The 17,718-nt window shown below is 40.8% G+C and overlaps 1 protein-coding gene across 3 annotated transcripts in view; it reads left to right on the top strand.

The window, feature by feature from the left end:
• Nucleotides 1-17,718, top strand: part of tbck (TBC1 domain containing kinase) — an 88,374-nt gene that overhangs the window by 22,736 nt on the left and 47,920 nt on the right. For all 3 annotated transcript variants that reach the window (XM_047812656.1, XM_047812657.1, XM_047812655.1), the window contains 7 exons: nucleotides 31-160; nucleotides 395-493; nucleotides 3,034-3,096; nucleotides 4,725-4,851; nucleotides 6,687-6,737; nucleotides 6,950-7,033; nucleotides 10,267-10,352. In XM_047812656.1, the coding sequence (XP_047668612.1) occupies nucleotides 31-160; nucleotides 395-493; nucleotides 3,034-3,096; nucleotides 4,725-4,851; nucleotides 6,687-6,737; nucleotides 6,950-7,033; nucleotides 10,267-10,352 (640 nt within the window). The remainder of the gene's footprint in view (nucleotides 1-30; nucleotides 161-394; nucleotides 494-3,033; nucleotides 3,097-4,724; nucleotides 4,852-6,686; nucleotides 6,738-6,949; nucleotides 7,034-10,266; nucleotides 10,353-17,718) is intronic.

The raw sequence follows: 17,718 nt of genomic DNA, 5'->3' as shown, positions 1-17,718 counted from the left end.
GTGTGTGTGTGTGTGTGTGTGTGTGTGTAGACAGTCCTGTCTGCCTCAGTCCATCAGCAGTAACGAGCTCTCAGCCACCGTCAGCCTTCCTCTCATTATCCGAGAAAGAGACACAGAGTACCAGCTTACACGCATCGTACTGTTTGACAGGCTCCTCAAGGTACACACACACACACACACACACACACACACACACACACACACACACACACACACACACACACAAATATAAGTACAGTACTGTTTATAAACACACAAACACGTGCACCGATAAACACAATAAGCTGTTCTTATTAATAAAAATAATGATTTCGTTGTATTCACACACACACACACACACACACACACACACACACACACACACACACACACACACACACTATACATTCCTCAGGCCTATCCATACAAAAAGAACCAGTTGTGGAAGGAAGCCAGGACAGATATTCCTCCTCTTCTCCGAGGATTGGCCTGGGCTGCTTTACTGGGAGTCGAAGTGAGTAAAACTCTTTGTCCTTTTTGTCGTGCTGCCTAGATAATCGTTTGAAACAAAGACATTATATTCTATTAATTAGAAAAACACCACCAAGAAAAAAGTTGTTTGCTTGATAATTTAACATTTTGTAGCACAGAATTTAGCACACACAATGTTGAACAGTGTTTACTCGAGTTACAATGTTGAACGGTGTTTACTCGAGTTACTCGAGTTGACTCTTTTTTTCCGTGAATCGACTCATCAATCGATTCACCGATAAGAGTCGACACTCGGCATTCCGAACAGCTCATTGCCATTCTTTTGTGATATTATATATATATTTTTAATATTTTCCTTTTCCTACCTAAGGCTGAAATTGCTTCAGGAAATATTATACTGACTATTCTGCATTATAATGCATCAGTGCTGTTTTTCTGCTGTGTCAGAGCTTCATTATGAATATTCATTTCCATTTATCTTGATAACTGATCACTTACCTTTAAATACATGAGATCAGATGTGCTTCAACAGTAGACACTTTTAAATCAAGATTAAAAACACATCTGTTTAACTCTGCTTTTACTGAATGAGCGCCGTGCTGCTTCACACTGACTGCACTTTTTATCCGAATCACTTTTACTCCTGTTTTATTCTTTTTAACATATTTTAAACTGTTTTTTTTTATTAAAATCACATTTATTTTCTTTAATTATTCTTTGTTTTTATTATGATTTTTATCGTGTGTCTTATTTCTACATATATTTTTTTTCTCTCTTATAAATTTTCTAATTTCTATGTAAAGCACTTTGAATGACCTCTGTGCTATACAAATAAACTTGCCTTGCCTTGCCTTGCCTTGCCTTGCCTTGCCTACATAAAATACATCACTAAAAGGCAGCAGTGCAGATATCATGCTACCTCGTACACGCTCTTGAGAACCAAATACATGTCACAGTAACAAAGCATCGAACTATTTTGTTTGTTACATTTCAAGAAAAATACGACTTATTCATGAGTCGACTCGGGTCGATTCGAGTCGACTCGTTTGTAAAGACTACATATTAGTCTCAATAGATATAAAATGTATAAGAATTATAATTTAATATCTAAAAATAACAAGAATACATTTCTGTCTTTACATTGTTTTGTATTAGATATTTGGCAGCAGCTTTTAAATAAAACTGTATGCATTTTAATTAACGAGTACCATATGAACTAAACACACACTCGTGTCTACACACTTATTTCCGACAGTTTTTTTTTTTTTGCCTGTCTCGTTACCTTTAATTAGAGTTATATTTGAGTTTAGCTCTTCTGAGAGTCTATTTTGAAAACAATTAGCACACACACACCGATCTCATACAGTATAAACAGAGTTAGTCTCTCGATGTTGTACGCACGCATCATAATTCATGTGGTTATTATTTGTAATTCACCCTCAGCATGCCCTTTAATTAGTTATCCCATCTCCCATGCAAATTAGCACATGTTAATAGTAAATCAAGGTTTTAAGTGTTTGTTTTGTACTGATTGTATTGATTAGTACTCGCAGCGCTGCGTCTTTCAAGTAGAATCCATGTTGCTGTGTTTTGGAATAAAATGTTTTCACTGGGTGTTGACTGCATCTTAGAGTGCAGCGTTTTCACAATACTTGACTGGGTCTTAAAGGCTGGTTAGTTGTAATTGACCCAAGCTTGATAAATGGCTGTTAAAAGCACTATCCTGTGTGTGTAACAGCCAGAAGGTTATTGGAGGTAATTTCCTGGTGAATGATGTTTACTTGTGGGTTTGTGAGATGCTTAAGTCCAATGCTGGTGCTTTCTTTCGCTGATTACAACATGAAGCACTGAAGCCAGAAAAACTCAGTGGATCATGAACTATCAGCAGGGATGGAAGGTTGGATGGATGGATGGATGGATGGATGGGTGGATGGGTAGACATAGCTAGAAATATAGATGGATTTATAGATGGATGAAAGGCAACATAGATGGATTTATAGATGGATACATTGCTAGGTATGTAGATGGAGGGATGGATGGATGGATCAATTGATGATTTGAGGTATGGATGGACGGTTAAATGAAAGAGGGATGAACGGTGGGTGGATGAATGGATGACAGACAGAGACAGACAGAGACAGACAGAGACAGACAGACAGAGACAGATAGATAGATAGATAGATAGATAGATAGATAGATAGATAGATAGATAGATAGATAGATAGATGGATGGATGGATGGATGGATGGATGGATGATAGATAGATAGATAGATAGATAGATAGATAGATAGATAGATAGATAGATAGATGGATGGATGGATGATAGATAGATAGATAGATAGATAGATAGATAGATAGATAGATAGATGGATAGATGGATGGATAGAGAGGTATAAACTGTTGCACTTTTAGAGGTGTATATTTGAGCCTTTATAACATTTTCACCTGGATCACCTCCTGTCTGAAACGTTTGATTTATTTATTTGTCCGTGTTCTTTTCGCAGGTTTTTGTGTTTTACAGCTGCACTGATTGAGATGAATATTTTATATTTACATTGCAGGGCGACATTCAGGCCAAGTACGACTCCATTGATAAGGACACGCCCATCCCCACGGACAGACAGGTATGGTTGTGATTTGTTTTGCTTTTCTGCTGCTGTTGTTGGTCTTCAGCAGTCGCTGGATTGACCGAGGGTTATTACCTTCTTGTATTATTCATAGGGCTGTTTAATTATTTAGAGTATTTAGTGAGAGGAGAGCTGAGGCTCTTTCTAAACACTTTTAGACACTGGAGCTCTGTCTGATGCTGCAGGCAGAAAGTTCATAACCTTAAACAAGTTTTGGCCAAATTTGAGGCAGTGTTCATTAGCAGCTTTAAAAGCATCTTTATCAGGAATACTCACCGTTTGGCCGATGCTATCTGTCTTTAAGACGGAATAAAGATTCAGGAGAAAATAATCAATGATACTCTGGTGTGATGCGGCTTGCCCCGAAGTGAAGTCTTTTCTTATTACAGCACGTTTTATTCTTCTTGGTGCTTAGAGACTCCTTACATTAATGTTTAATACACAGATAGATAGATAGATAGATAGATAGATAGATAGATAGATAGATAGATAGATAGATAGATAGATAGATAGATGGGGTAGATAGATAGATGGGGTAGATGGATAGAGGGAGAGAGAAGTGGGGATCAACTAGCTCGCTAGCGCGTGAGCAAACCAGATCGATAGCTGGGCTGGGCTCGCTCGACGATCGCTCCGCTGCTCGCTCGCTCGCTCGCTAGCTCGCTCGCTCGCTCGCTCGCTCGCTCGCTCATGGGGTCGCTCGCTCGCTGGGGTCGCTGGCTCGCGGGCGCGCAGCCGGGGGGCTCCCTCGCATCGCTCGCGCGTGCGCCCCCGCTCGCTCGCTCGCTCCGCTCGCTCGCTCGCTCGCTCGATCGCTCGCCTCGCCCTCGCTCGCGCGCCCCCCTCGCTCGCTCGCTCGCTCGCTCGCTCGCTCGCTTCGCTACGACATCGCTCGCTCGCTCGCTCTCTCGCTCGCTCGCTCGCTCGCGGGGGTCGCTCGCTCGCGGGCGCGCGCCGGGGGGCTCGCTCGCTCGCGCGCGCGTGCGCCCCCCGCTCGCTCGCTGGCCTGGGGTCGGTCGCGGCTGGGGGATCGCTCGCATCGCGGGGGGTTGCTCGCTCGCGTCCGCGCGCCGGGGGCTCGCTCGCTCGCGGGCGCGCGAGTGGGGGCTCCCTCGCGCGCGCGCGCGCGCGCGCGCGCGCGTGCGCCCTCGCTCGCTCGCTCGCTCGCTCGCTCGCTCGCTCGCTCGCTCGCGCGCTCGCTCGCTCGCTCGCTCGCTCGCTCGCTCGCTCGCTCGCTCGCTCGCTCGCTCGCTCGCTCGCAGCGCCCCTCTCTCTCTGCCTCTTGTTTATATTGTTGATTTTAGAGATATAGATGGAATATCTGGGGTAGTGGTGACTCAATTGATTAAGGCTGTGGGTTGTTGGTCAGAGGATCAGGGTTCAAACCCCAGCACTGCCAAGCTGCGACCCTTCCTGCCCCTGCGCTTTGACCCCCACCTACCCAGTTGGGATATGGGGAAAAGGAATTCCACTGTGCTGTAATGTATATGTGGTGATAATAAAGGCTTCTTTGCCCCTAATTTCATCCATTTTTTTTTTTCATTTCATGATTTCATAAATAGTAAACATAAAGGATAATGACTCCTGAATGAAATGTCCTGTTTTTAACTGTTCATCTGTTTCAGATCGAAGTGGACATCCCACGGTGTCATCAGTACGACGAGCTGCTCTCCTCACCCCAGGGTCACATCAAGTTCCGGAGAGTTCTGAAGGCGTGGGTCGTGTCCCATCCCGACCTTGTGTACTGGCAGGGTGAGAAGCCGGTGATGTAGTTCACTTTTTACACCATTAGGTGGCTCTCATGTTTCACAGAAGGATATTTTGTTGTTCTTATTAATGACCGATGACAAGAGCACAAGCTGAAGGAAGCATTTGGCATTTTGTTCACTTAAAGAACAGAAAAATATACTTATAATTAATAATACTTAATAATTAATGTGTATTCTTTAATTCTGCAAACAATTTCCTGTTTCTTTGTTGATCTTTCACTGACATTTCTTACATTCATTCATTCTTTCATTCACTTTCTACCGCTTATCCGAACATCTCAGGCATCATCAGGCATCAAGGCAGGATACACCCTGGACGGAGTGCCAACCCATCGCAGGGCACACACACACTCTCATTCACTCACACACACACACACACACACACACACTATGGACAATTTTCCAGAGATGCCAATCAACCTACCATGCATGTCTTTGGACCGGGGGAGGAAACCGGAGTACCCGGAGGAAACCCCCGAGGCACGGGGAGAACATGCAAACTCCACACACACACAAGGTGGAGGCGGGAATCGAACCCCCAACCCTGGAGGTGTGAGCAAACGTGCTAACCACTAAGCCACCGTGCCCCCCCGAATGTAGATCTCTTTTTAGATTAAAAAAAAAATCTCATAGTGAAAGCCAGCAATGTCCTGACTAGTTTTATACCAGACATGTGGCTAATAAAATAATTCCTTTTTTTATGCTGACAAGTCATTTAAAAGTCAGTTATTAGTCATTTAGTCTGATCCTTTTCACCTAATCCTAACCCTAAGGATTAAATTTGCTCATATTTATAATATTTGTGACATGCTGAAGGATTTTTTTTTACTAAATTTCTTCCTTGCTTGTGTATTTTCCTAATTTTTGTGAGAAGGTAGCAGTATCTGGTGCTCCGATGTCCACGGATGAACATCACGATTGCAGTTACGTAGGTGTTTAATCGAAGAAAAAAAAAAAGTCAGTGATCTCAAACAAAGGGATAACGATCAGCTTTCAGCTCCTGGGTGTTAGCTCTGAAAATAAAGAGAGTTAGCAATTGAATCTTTTTTCAAGTGCAGACATAATAGAGACAACAAACCCTGTACTCAAAGAATTCATTCGGAATGAAAAACACAGGCATATGACAATTCTTTGCTGAGTTACAGCAGAGACTCGGCTCTTGGAGACGTTTCTTAGAGACGTGAGGGATGACGGGTGCGAAGGTGTTGATGGAGATATTAGCGAGAAGGTTGAGGTTTTGGATTTAGATCTGTTCGAGCAGAGTGTACAGATGTGGAGATGAGACGGTGGGGTGGATTAAGGCACTAAAGTGCCGCTGCATCGCTTTAGATTTAGGAAGAAATAATTTGAGGGAATTTATGTAAGAAATGTGGGGGGCACGGTGGCTTAGTGGTTAGCACGTTTGCTCACACCTCCAGGGTTGGGGGTTCGATTCCCGCCTCCACCTTGTGTGTGTGTGGAGTTTGTATGTTCTCCCCCGTGCCTCGGGGGTTTCCTCCGGGTACTCCGGTTTCCTCCCCCGGTCCAAAGACATGCATGGTAGGTTGATTGGCATCTCTGGAAAATTGTCCATAGTGTGTGTGTGTGTGTGTGTGTGTGTGTGTGTGTGTGTGTGTGTGTGTGTGTGTGTGTGAGTGAATGAGAGTGTGTGTGTGTGCCCTGCGATGGGTTGGCACTCCGTCCAGGGTGTATCCTGCCTTGATGCCTGATGACGCCTGAGATGGGCACAGACTCCCCGTGACCCGAGTACTTCAGATAAGCAGTAGAAAATGAGTGAGAGTGAGATCTAGATTCCAAACATTGTCCTCTTCTCCTCAGGGTTGGATTCACTCTGTGCCCCGTTCCTGTATCTGAACTTCAACAACGAAGGTAAGTCTCATTTATTTATTTATTTATTTATTTATTTATTTATTTATTTATTTATTTATTTATTTATTTATTGAAAACACTTCTTAAAGCTTCAAACCTATAGCTCAGGCAGATGCTTACCAATTTAATGCGCCCTTTAATACAACATCCAACCTAATGTCTGTGATTTTCCATGATTTCAATGACCAATCACTGACATTTGTTTCTCTCAGCACTTGCGTACGCCTGCATGTCCGCCTTCATCCCCAAATATCTCTACAACTTCTTTCTAAAGGACAATTCGCACGTCATACAGGGTGAGTCTCGACGCCAATCCTGCTCTCGACTCCACTTTACAACACCGAAACCTAATTAAGAAATGTCTCATAGACGCATATACTGCCTTTCTTTATAATTCCCAAGTGTGTGAATATGCAGTGCTTCGCTATACTTGTGTAGTCTTTTTTGACTGTGATATCTAAACAAAAATCTAAAAGAAAATGCATTTAAAATTGTAAAAATGTTATTTTATTCATTTTTTTTAGCCCAGCTTGTCGTGGTGTTTCATTTCTCTTGATGGAAAGTAATATAGCTTTCATTTGTTATTTTTACCTATCCATGAGGTTCACCGTGACTAAATATCACTCTACCCAACTAAATAAACTCATTCTGTAGTTCTGTAGAGAACTTAGGATATAATCTTAGGGTAATATTCCGAAAATGCTAGTTAGGTTGTGCAGCTTATGCGATGATATAATGTAAACTGTGTGTGCTGCACATCCAGATTCATTATTAATAAAAACAAACAAACAAAACAAAAAAACGGAATGAGACGGACAAAATCTGCAGTAAACATCTTAAACGTCTCATTTTTTCAGCTGTAAAATGATCAGTTATGGAAACTCAGTGGTGTAGAGCCGGGGTTCCCAACCTTGTCCTCTGGTGTAGAGGACAGATTTCTGTTTGTGGTTGTGTGTTTCAAGTGTGAGAAATTCCCCAGTTTTAACCAAACTTCCAAAATCATAACGGTAAAATGAGGCAATGCTTAATTGTCCCTTTTATTAATGTGTGTGTGTGTGTGTGTGTTCACGTGTGTGTGTGTTCACGTGTGTGTGTGTTCACGTGTGTGTGTGTTCACATGTGTGTGTTCACGTGTGTGTGTGTTCACGTGTGGGTGTTCACGTATGTGTGTGTTTGTTCACGTGTGCGTGTGTGTTTATGTGTGCGTGTGTTCACGTGTGTGTGTGTGTTCACAAATGTGTGTTTGTTCACGTGTGCGTGTGTGTTCACGTGTGTGTTCACGCGCACGTGTGTGTGTTCAGGTGTGTGTGTGTGTGTGTGTGTGTGTGTGTGTGTGTGTGTGTGTGTGTGTGTGTGTGTGTGTGGACTGCTGTGCCATCTGTGGTTAATAAATGAAAAATTTGTTGAACCACACAAAAAATCAAATATTGACCTGATGATTTTCATGCATTTTGCTTCAGGCAAAAGACCGCATACTAAAGTATGTTTCCACACCTGGATCTGTTTTTTGTTTAACTATAACATTTGCATACCTTTTATGGCCAAATTAAAGAAGCCCCACACATTGCATTTATATAATCATAGAATTTTAATTTAGATTTATTTCTTTTTTTAATGATAGCAGTGGTGGGGGAAAAACATAAAATCTAAGTTTTTATTTATCTTTATCATTTAAGTTCTCTATCATCACACATATGTTTGTCTGGCGATCAGCAAAACACCAGCCGATCAGCCTAGCGTTCGCACCAACACACACGTCAGTGAGACTCTGTCCCATGACTCTCACATTGGGTCACTGGTTGTCCTTGCTTGTGGGGACTAACTACTGCGCACCAGGAACATCCCACAAGACCTGCTGTTTTGGAGACCAGGTCGTCTAGCCACAATCTCTCACATCCTTACGCTTGTCTTTTTTTCCTGCTTTGAACACAGCTTTGGGAATTAACTGTTCAGTGTAAATTCCACTGTAATGATGTAATCAATTCTCTTCACCTCAAGCAGTACCTCAAGCAGGCTTTTTAAATGCATACTATTCACCATATATGGTGATTTGGGGGTATTTTCTTATGCAAATGAGAATGGGCAGTGTGTACTGTTATGTATGCATGTAAGCATGTGGTGCTAAATTGTTAAAGGTGTGGTCTCCGATTTTTAAAAGCCAATGTCGACATTTGAAATCACCAAAACAAACACGCCCCTAACCCAAACAGGTCCCACCCCTGTATTGATAGCCCCGCCCACACATAAATACTTAACCCAGGCGACTAATGGAAAGAAATGTGTCTTTATCATAGCTGAAGGGAAGAACAATACGATTGCAGATAAACAAACAAGCAAAAATGACACACAAGCATAATCATGCAAAGGACAAAGGCATATATTAGTTCTGTGTAACAAAGCAAAACCAACGTTACTCACCTATCGAGAAGGAAAAAAGCGCCTCGGCATCTTAAGTAAAGTTGGTCACATATTCACAGATTGGAGTTTCCCGAGTCAAAAACTCCTGAGCTAAACGCTGTTATTACACAAAACGCGGTTGTAGCTGCCTCTCTACATTACTACGATAGAAAGGAGGTGTTATTTGTGTAGTAACAGCGTTTAGCTCAGGAGTTATTGACTCGGGAAACTCCAATCTGTGAATATCTGATCCTATATTAACACGTTCTACTTCTTGCCTTATCGTAAGCCTTTCTTCACTTTCTGTCTTTGTTTTTATCCTCCATGTCAATGTTAAAACCGCTTTCTGCTAATGTCACACATGTGCACTCTCTCCGCCGCATATTGATAAGCCCCGCCCCTTTCTGCTCATTGGCTTACACGTTTTTTTGTTCTGTTTGTCGGCCCGACTCAGTTTTCTGAAGCATTTCTCAAACAACAGAGACCCTACCTTTAAGCATCATGTGTGTACTGGCAAGGTCTGGACACTGAATGGGACATTGCAAAAACCAAATTTTCATGTTTTATTGGTCTGATATTTTTTTTTGTGTGTGTGTGTGTGTGTGTGTAATTAACTTAACTTGCCCAGATGGTAGAAAATAGTAGAGGCATATTTTACATTTTTCTCATAGAACCCATTGGGTTTACAACCTTATGCACTTGACTCTAATGTAATTACGGTTGTAATGTAATGTGATTGTATTATTTGCATTATAAGATCTTTTTTTATACATTATATGCTTTCTTTTATACTTTTCCCAGCTTTGGTGGTTAGGGTCAGAGCACAGGGTAGACCATGGTACAGAAGTGAGGGTTAAGGGCCTTGCACAAGGGCCCAACAGTAGCAGCTTGGCAGTGCTGGGGCTTGAACCCCAATCCTCCAATCAACAACCCAGAGCCTTAACCGCTTGAGTCACCACTGTACATAGAAGACCTGAACAATAGAACAGACAGAAAACCTAAAAGCACCAGCAGTTTCGATTACTCAGAGTTTGCATTTTGACGCTTTTAGTTTCTCTGTAATACGACAAAAAACGAGAGAGTCAATGTACTTCTCAATGCCAGACTAATTCCTAGTTCTCCCCTCCTCCAGAGTACCTGACTGTTTTCTCCCAGATGATAGCTTTCCATGACCCCGAGCTCAGCAACCACCTCAACGAGATCGGCTTCATACCAGACGTAAGTACTCGCTGTTGTTTATGATCAATTTAATACGGTTCTGTACTTGACCTGTCTGTGATGTGAGACGACTACCGAATAGATCTAGTGCTTTTGGATGAAGTCAGCTTTCAGGAAGCTTTATAAAGTTTAGTTCTTGTTGTTTTGGAACATATTGAGAAATTAGCTGAGCTTTGCAGTCAGTCCTGATATATTTGTCATTAAACAACAACACCCACACCCACACACACACACATACACACACGGCAAAATCTGAGATTTCAACCCCTGCCAGATTTTCCTAATTCGCCATCTCCAGACTCTCAGAGCTTCTAAATCTCACTGAGGGTCTGTTAGGAGGTGTATTAGGATGTGTGTAAAAGTGGCTCCAAGCTACTGAGTCCTCGAGTCCTCGAATTCTGAGCTTGGCTTACTGCCTCTGTGGAGTTTCAAATGTACATCTCATGTCTGAATGAGTTTCATCTGGATTCCCTGGTTTCCACTCAGCTTTCAAAAACATGCAGACACGATGACAGGTGTGTGAATGTGTGTCCAAGTGTGTCCTCTGATCTACAGGAGTGTGTTTCTGCCTCACCGAAAAACATTCCCTGGACATATTGCTGATCCACCATATTTTCGACCAGGTCAAAGGGCTGGGTAAATATGAGTAAATGAATAGATGGATGGATTAATGTATGAAAGAACGAACGAACGTATGAGCGAGCAAGTAACGTAAGACGTTCAAGTAACAAGTTCAAGAAGACGTCTTCATACACATTCCAGTGTTTCTGAATCTCTGTTCAATTTCTAATAACACGAGTGACATCATCAGCCTCTGCTTGAAGCCTGAAAAACCTCAGCGTTGTCAGGAAGACATGTTCGCATTTAGCCAAACAAATAAAGAACCCTCATTGAAAGAGAAATCTCTAGTGGTCTGAATGAGACGACACTGATTGCAATGCGGGCTTCTTTTATTCATCAGTTTCCCATCGTGCTGGTTCTCTTCTGCTTGTAAGTCTGCTTTGAGACAGGATTAGGACTAAGTCTTTGTTTACCGAAGCGGTCGGTCAGTGATGTCATTGCAGCGAACAAGGACTAGAAAATGAGGTGCTTTGAAAAAAATTAAATGTTAATATTTAAAAAAAGAAAATGAGCTTCTAGGTTACAAATTCACCCGAGTATAAACATTTACGTGTGTGGATACGACTTTCTCAGGGTTTCTGTCTTATCCTTCATGTCGCTGTATAACAAGTACAAGAAGAAAAATGACGTATACACGGGGTACAAAGTAGCTATGCATCAAGTCTTTTCTCTGTTCTGTCACCTGGGTGGTGGAATGAACTTCCTATGGACGAGTCACTGAGTGTGTTCAAAGATGGTTGAATCCCGAGATGTTTAAACTCTTTAAACATTTATTTTTTCCTGTTTGTTTGAAGGAAATTTAGCACAAATTTTTTTTAAACAGAGTTTTATACTAATATCCTACGAAGTACTTTTGTACGTTGCTTTGGATACAGCAAATGCCGTAAATGTAAATACCGGATCCGGACCGCATTTTATACAACCGAGCAATTGAGGGGGCCGAGCAGTGGTAGCATGGTTGACCTGGGATTCAAACTCATAACCTTTTGATTGGTAGACCAACACCTTAACCACTACGCAACCACATCTTCCCTTTCTACCACACTGCAATTGGATTCTCAAACCTGATTGGTTAGAAGGTGTTCATCATTTAGTTGTAACATAAATAACAGGTTAATATTGATACTACCGCGCTTGTCACAGTGAGTTATTGTTTCTATAGTAACAGGGACTTACATACCGTCGCGGAAGTCCGACATAATCTTAGACTAATAATATTTATTTATATGTTTTTAATTTAACAGATCGAAGACGTTTATTTAACATTTAATAAAGGAGTCACAGTGTGTTGTAGAACTTCTCAGCATGGGCCGTCATGTGGTATTGCTTCCATAACAGCATCTCTGAAAGTATATTTACTGCAGATGACAGGTTTTTATTAGATTATTCTTTCTAGAGAATACACTATACAGTTTACAAAGGCATGCTTGATATAATACATCGTAATAGAACATTCTGTGGTGTTTTATTCCTTATATTAGAAAGGTAGACTATATTATATATTATATATATAAAAGTATAATAAAAGTAGGAAATGAAGAAAAATGAAACTCCAGCATCTTCAGGGGAAGAGTAATGCAAAAACCTTCTGTCTACAAGTTGTCATGACTACACTGAGTTGTTATTCGCTTATTTTCAACAGACTTTCCAGATGTAGAGGTCGGTTTTGACAAACCTGTACATTGCATTTGGGAAGCCGTTGGGATTTCATAACATGTCTACTGAGGGAGTCTTAACTAATTCAAATGGTGACAAACAAGGAAATAAATCCGTTATGGCTGCCACAGACAAATTTACAGAGACCTCTGATCTTCCTTATGTTGAACAAGAAAACGTCGGAGATCTGGAAAATCAAATCATTTACACTCTAATCCATCTGATGCAGTTATTCACAAATGAACAACATGGTGTAATCAATGGATTCATTGATTCATTCTATGATTCATTCATTTATTGTCAGTAAGCACTTAATCCTGATGGATCCAGGTGGATACAGTATGACACAAGATAGAGCACACACCCATATGCATTTTGCAGCAAATTAGCCTAGCAGTGTTTTTATACAATGCAAGGAAAATGAACCCGAAAGAAACCTACATGTGAAACCACACAGAGAGTAATTTAAAGGTAGGGTCTCCGTTGTTTGAGAGTTGGGACGCCAAACTAAACAAAAATCAAAACTAACGTGTAGCTAATGAGCAGAAAGGGGCATGTCTTGTCAATATGCGGCGGAGAGAGTGTTCAGTGCGCATGTGTGACATTAGCAGAAAGCGGTTTTAACATTGACATGGAGGATAAAAACAAAGAAAGAAAGAGAAGAAAGGCTTACGATAAGGCAAGAAGTAGAACATGTAAATATAGGATCAGCTTTCCAGCGCTGGAGAGAACTGAAGGAGCAGGAAGTTGGCCACATATTCACAGGTTGGAGTTTCCCGAGTCAATAACTCCTGAGCTAAACGCTGTTACTACACAAATAACACCTCCTTTCTATCGTAGTAATGTAGAGAGGCAGCTACAACCGCGTTTTGTGTAGTAACAGTGTTTAGCTCATGAGTTATTGACTCGGGAAACTCCAATCTGTGAATATGTGACCAACTTACGCTTTTTTCCTTCTCGATAGGTGAGTAACGTTGGTTTTGCTTTGTTACACAGAACTAATATATGCCTTTGTCCTTTACATGATTATGCTTCTGTGTCATTTTTGCTTGTTTGTTTATCTGCAATCGTATTGTTCTTCCTTTCAGCTATGATAAAGACACATTTCTTTCCATTAGTCGCCTGGGTTACGTATGTATGTGTGGGTGGAGCTATAAATACAGGGGTGGGACCCATTTGGGTTAGGGGTGTGTTTGTTTTGGTGATTTTCCTCTCATGACCCTATTTAAAAGTGTAGTTTGTAAAAAAAAAAAAAAAGGTTTATCTGATCACTCAAAGACAAAAGCATCCAAAATCTTTTAATGTTTCTCAAGGTGCCATCTGTAATAAAGTGCCTCAGACGCAAGCGAGGTTAAAGCAGGCTTCCTTTCCTGTGAGACCAGGATGTTTCCAATTATTATACCACGAATCTATATTATTATAGATGACAACATATGTGAGCCGTTATACTAACGGCATCCGTATCCAGTTTAATAAACCTCCAGAATCCAGCTCTTTTATCTATTTCTTTTTTCAGCTATCAGCTATAGTGTAAAATGGATGATTGTGATGTAAACCCTATCATCTAAATTTAATAATACGTCCAATGCATCCATCATTCCATGATTGTCTTTAGTGTATAGAAAGCCGGGTTGGATTTAAATGCGACTTTTCAGAGGGATGCGCTTGATACAGACAAGTCAAAAAAACACATTAAAAATGCTCTAGATGCAAATTGTCCTGGTGTTTCATCAATCACTCAAGTTTTTTTTTTTTTTTTTTTGGTCCTCATCGTTATTCCTTTTCCTGCCACTTTTGCATCCATCAAGGCTACAACACTACCTGCTGTTTTTATTAAATATCTCTCTGATATACTGTACAATAATGCAGCAAAATATTATGGCTACTAAGAATTGAAGCATTGCAGAAGCACAGATGAATATTGGCTTTGGAAAGGATCAAGAATTTGTAGAATGAACCTTTTGAGGTCATGCCGTTAGATTTTAGAACTATTCACAGCAGAAAGTTTCACAGACTTTTCTTCCACATTTATTTTATTCAAAGTAAGCAACCCTGAGTAAGCCGTCCTCGAGTTGGACGTAGATTAGATCGTGTTCACTTGAAGGACTTGTTCACTGATAACAGTATGCTTTGATGGTCTGTGATCTAAAGTGGAGATGTGAACTCCATGTGATCTTTTGCATCTATCCAACATTTGTCAGACTGTATATTTATAATCACACCCTCCATTGTCCCTTTGAGTCTGGTTCCTCTCAAGGTTTCTTCCTTTACCATCTAAGGGGGTTTTTCCTCACCACTGCGGCCTGAGTCACCTCAGACTTGCTCATTGGGGATAAATACATACACATTGTGAATAAATCTATCTAATATTGATCTTGAATTTTGTATTCTATTAATCTTTATATTAGTCTTTATAATAACCCTTTGTGCTATACAAATAAACTTGAATTGAATTGGATTGATGGCTTCTTGATACCAGTTCAGTAAAGTTTAGTTTTATTTACAAAGCAGATTTAACTAGTGAAAATGATCAGAAACCTGCTTCACAGAAACCTGTATGTAGATGTATGGGGTGTAATGAATTATGTAGTTGAATTATATATTATATAGTTTGATACAAGGCCCTTTACTTAAACCCACACTCACTTTTATCTCCGAATGCTTCTTTTGGTGGTGGATATTGCACTGGTGACAAGTTACGAATACGTCAGTTCACACTTCTCTATCCAGAACCGTGGATGTCAGCTTCTCCGGGGGGAACCCAAGGCATTCCTAAGCCAACTGTGAGAACCTCCATTGGGTGCTGGGTCTTCTCCAGCGTTACATGTCGTATACGGCCAAAAAGAAGGCATTTTCGTAATTGGTCCAAACCACCTCAACTGCCTCCTTCTGATGCTGGAAGATAAGCACTACTTCAAAGTTCAAAAACTTCTAAGTTTTCCTGGATTGTTAAGCACTTCATCTGAGGAACCTCTTTTTCTTACTTAACTGGGTGAGACCAGATTTTTACTTTTCTGAAATATGTCCAAATGAGTGTTTTATTAAACAAAACTGCTGCCACAAAGTTCTGTACGGTTGGAGTAGAACTTGAGAGTGCTGAACCGATTTATGCCCTCAAATCCAATCAGCCTTTGGGATAAACTGGCACACCATCTGCACCCCAAACCTTCTCACTCAACATCAGTGCCTAATCTCACTAAGGGTTTTGATGTGGATGCGGTCACAAATCCCTACAGCCACACTATAAAAAAATGGAAGGTTAAAAAAAAATGGAAATTATTAAAACAGGAGGATGTCCACATACTTTTGGTCATATTATGTACTAGAGTATGAGCATCATAGCAGCAGGTCATGGGTATCTCTACTATCTTGGTATGAATATCCACTGACGCAACGGTGAGTTATGAGTAAAGACGTTTTTTTGGGAAATCTTTAAAGCCAGTTGAGGTCTAGTGTGGAAACGCAATCTGATTCATATTTGACTGGCTTTCAGGTTTTAGCTCTGTCTAGATCCTGTTCTTTCAGCAATTCAATCTTTTCACCTTTCAGTCTGTGCCACACTGACAAATTTGTTGCTTCCATCCTTTATCCTGTGGGGGGAAAATCCTAGAATCCCCTTCTAGGCTCTTTTCTATCAAAGAGAGAGAAAAGATCCATGACCCTCTAGCCTTGTCCATCCTCTGTGAAATCCCAGGAGCTTCATGAAAAGATGAAAAGGCGAATAAAAAGATGAATAGCAACAATTAACATTGAGCCGATGTCCTCTTCAGTGTCTGAGCAGCTACCATTGTCTTGAACGCGATAAGAAGCCAGGCGCCTGCTGTATGAAATAGATGAAATGTGCTGGTGAAATTACTAATGCCGGTTATGAATGTTAATGAATCTTTTTTTTTTTTTTTTTTGCTTGAATGTCACTTCTGAGTCATATGTCCTATTTGTACAGTTTCTCATCCTTCGGTAGAATCGTAAAACTGTGCAGTTTCAAGAATTAAAGCTTTATTTCTTTCCTGTCTGGGTGATAGTTGATCTTGTCGTTCCGAATCACCATTTTGCTAAAGCCCAAATCTATCTTGGCTGATGGCGCGAGAACAATATTGTTTCACAAAGCATTGCGTTTTGGCTGGGTATACGTCCTAATGTTCCCTGTGAAATTGGTTTTCCCATGAAGTCGTGCTGGCCAACACAAACGGATTGCTTGTTTTTGTTTGCGTTAACAGCTCGAACTTCTTAATAGTTCCGAAACGAAAGTATTGCAACACGCCGAGACTCTGGACGAAGGTTCGATCATGTATCGTGTACAGCAGGCTGCAATAGTGCGGCATTATACACATATTTCACTGTCTTCAGCTCCAGCTCTGAGAGTTCTGTAACCATAACAACAGTATAATGTAATAATTTGTGTAATTTATATTGAATTTCTCAACGGCAAGCTAAATCAATCCAGATGATAAATAGTAACAATACACAGGTACGTTATTTGTTCGGATCAACATTTACATTTATTCAGCAGATGCGTTTATCTTAATTGACTTATAAGTTAAGCAGAATTCAATTCAAAAGACCAGAGACAGGCTCTGGCTTATACTTCTTTGGCAAGGATAGACGTGACATGAGGAATAAACCTTGGAGGGTCGAGATCCCTTCGTCTCATAGGTGATACCAGACAGTTGGTCTATAAATCGTTACAGTTTCCACATGTAAAATCGGATTAAAGCTTTTGTGACAGGATGTTAACGAAAATCGGACCGTGAAGGCGAGTCCTGGGTTTTAGCACAAGACGGTCTTTATAATTACAGTAGCATCTCTTTGGTACAAATTTATAGTATACAGGTTTAATAATAAGAGTTTATTGGCTGAAGCAAGGAAGAGACACAGGAGGTTTTGTAGATACAGCACCACATTAAAGACTTGTCTTCTTACCGTAGACTGGATAATTGAAACTGGCACCCTAAAGATGCTTGACTGGAATTTATGCTAAACAAATCTTCCCCAAAAAACTTAAACTGTGTTTTTTTTTCCCTTTCCTTTTAAAATATAAATATGAAATATTTTCAATATTAAACACACATCCCCCCCCCATTTATGATTG

This window comes from Tachysurus fulvidraco, chromosome 4, assembly GCF_022655615.1.
Source record: "Tachysurus fulvidraco isolate hzauxx_2018 chromosome 4, HZAU_PFXX_2.0, whole genome shotgun sequence".
NCBI classification, from domain to species: Eukaryota; Metazoa; Chordata; class Actinopteri; order Siluriformes; family Bagridae; genus Tachysurus; species Tachysurus fulvidraco.
Note: the sequence above shows the minus strand (reverse complement) of the source record. Positions and strands in the feature narration are given on the sequence as shown.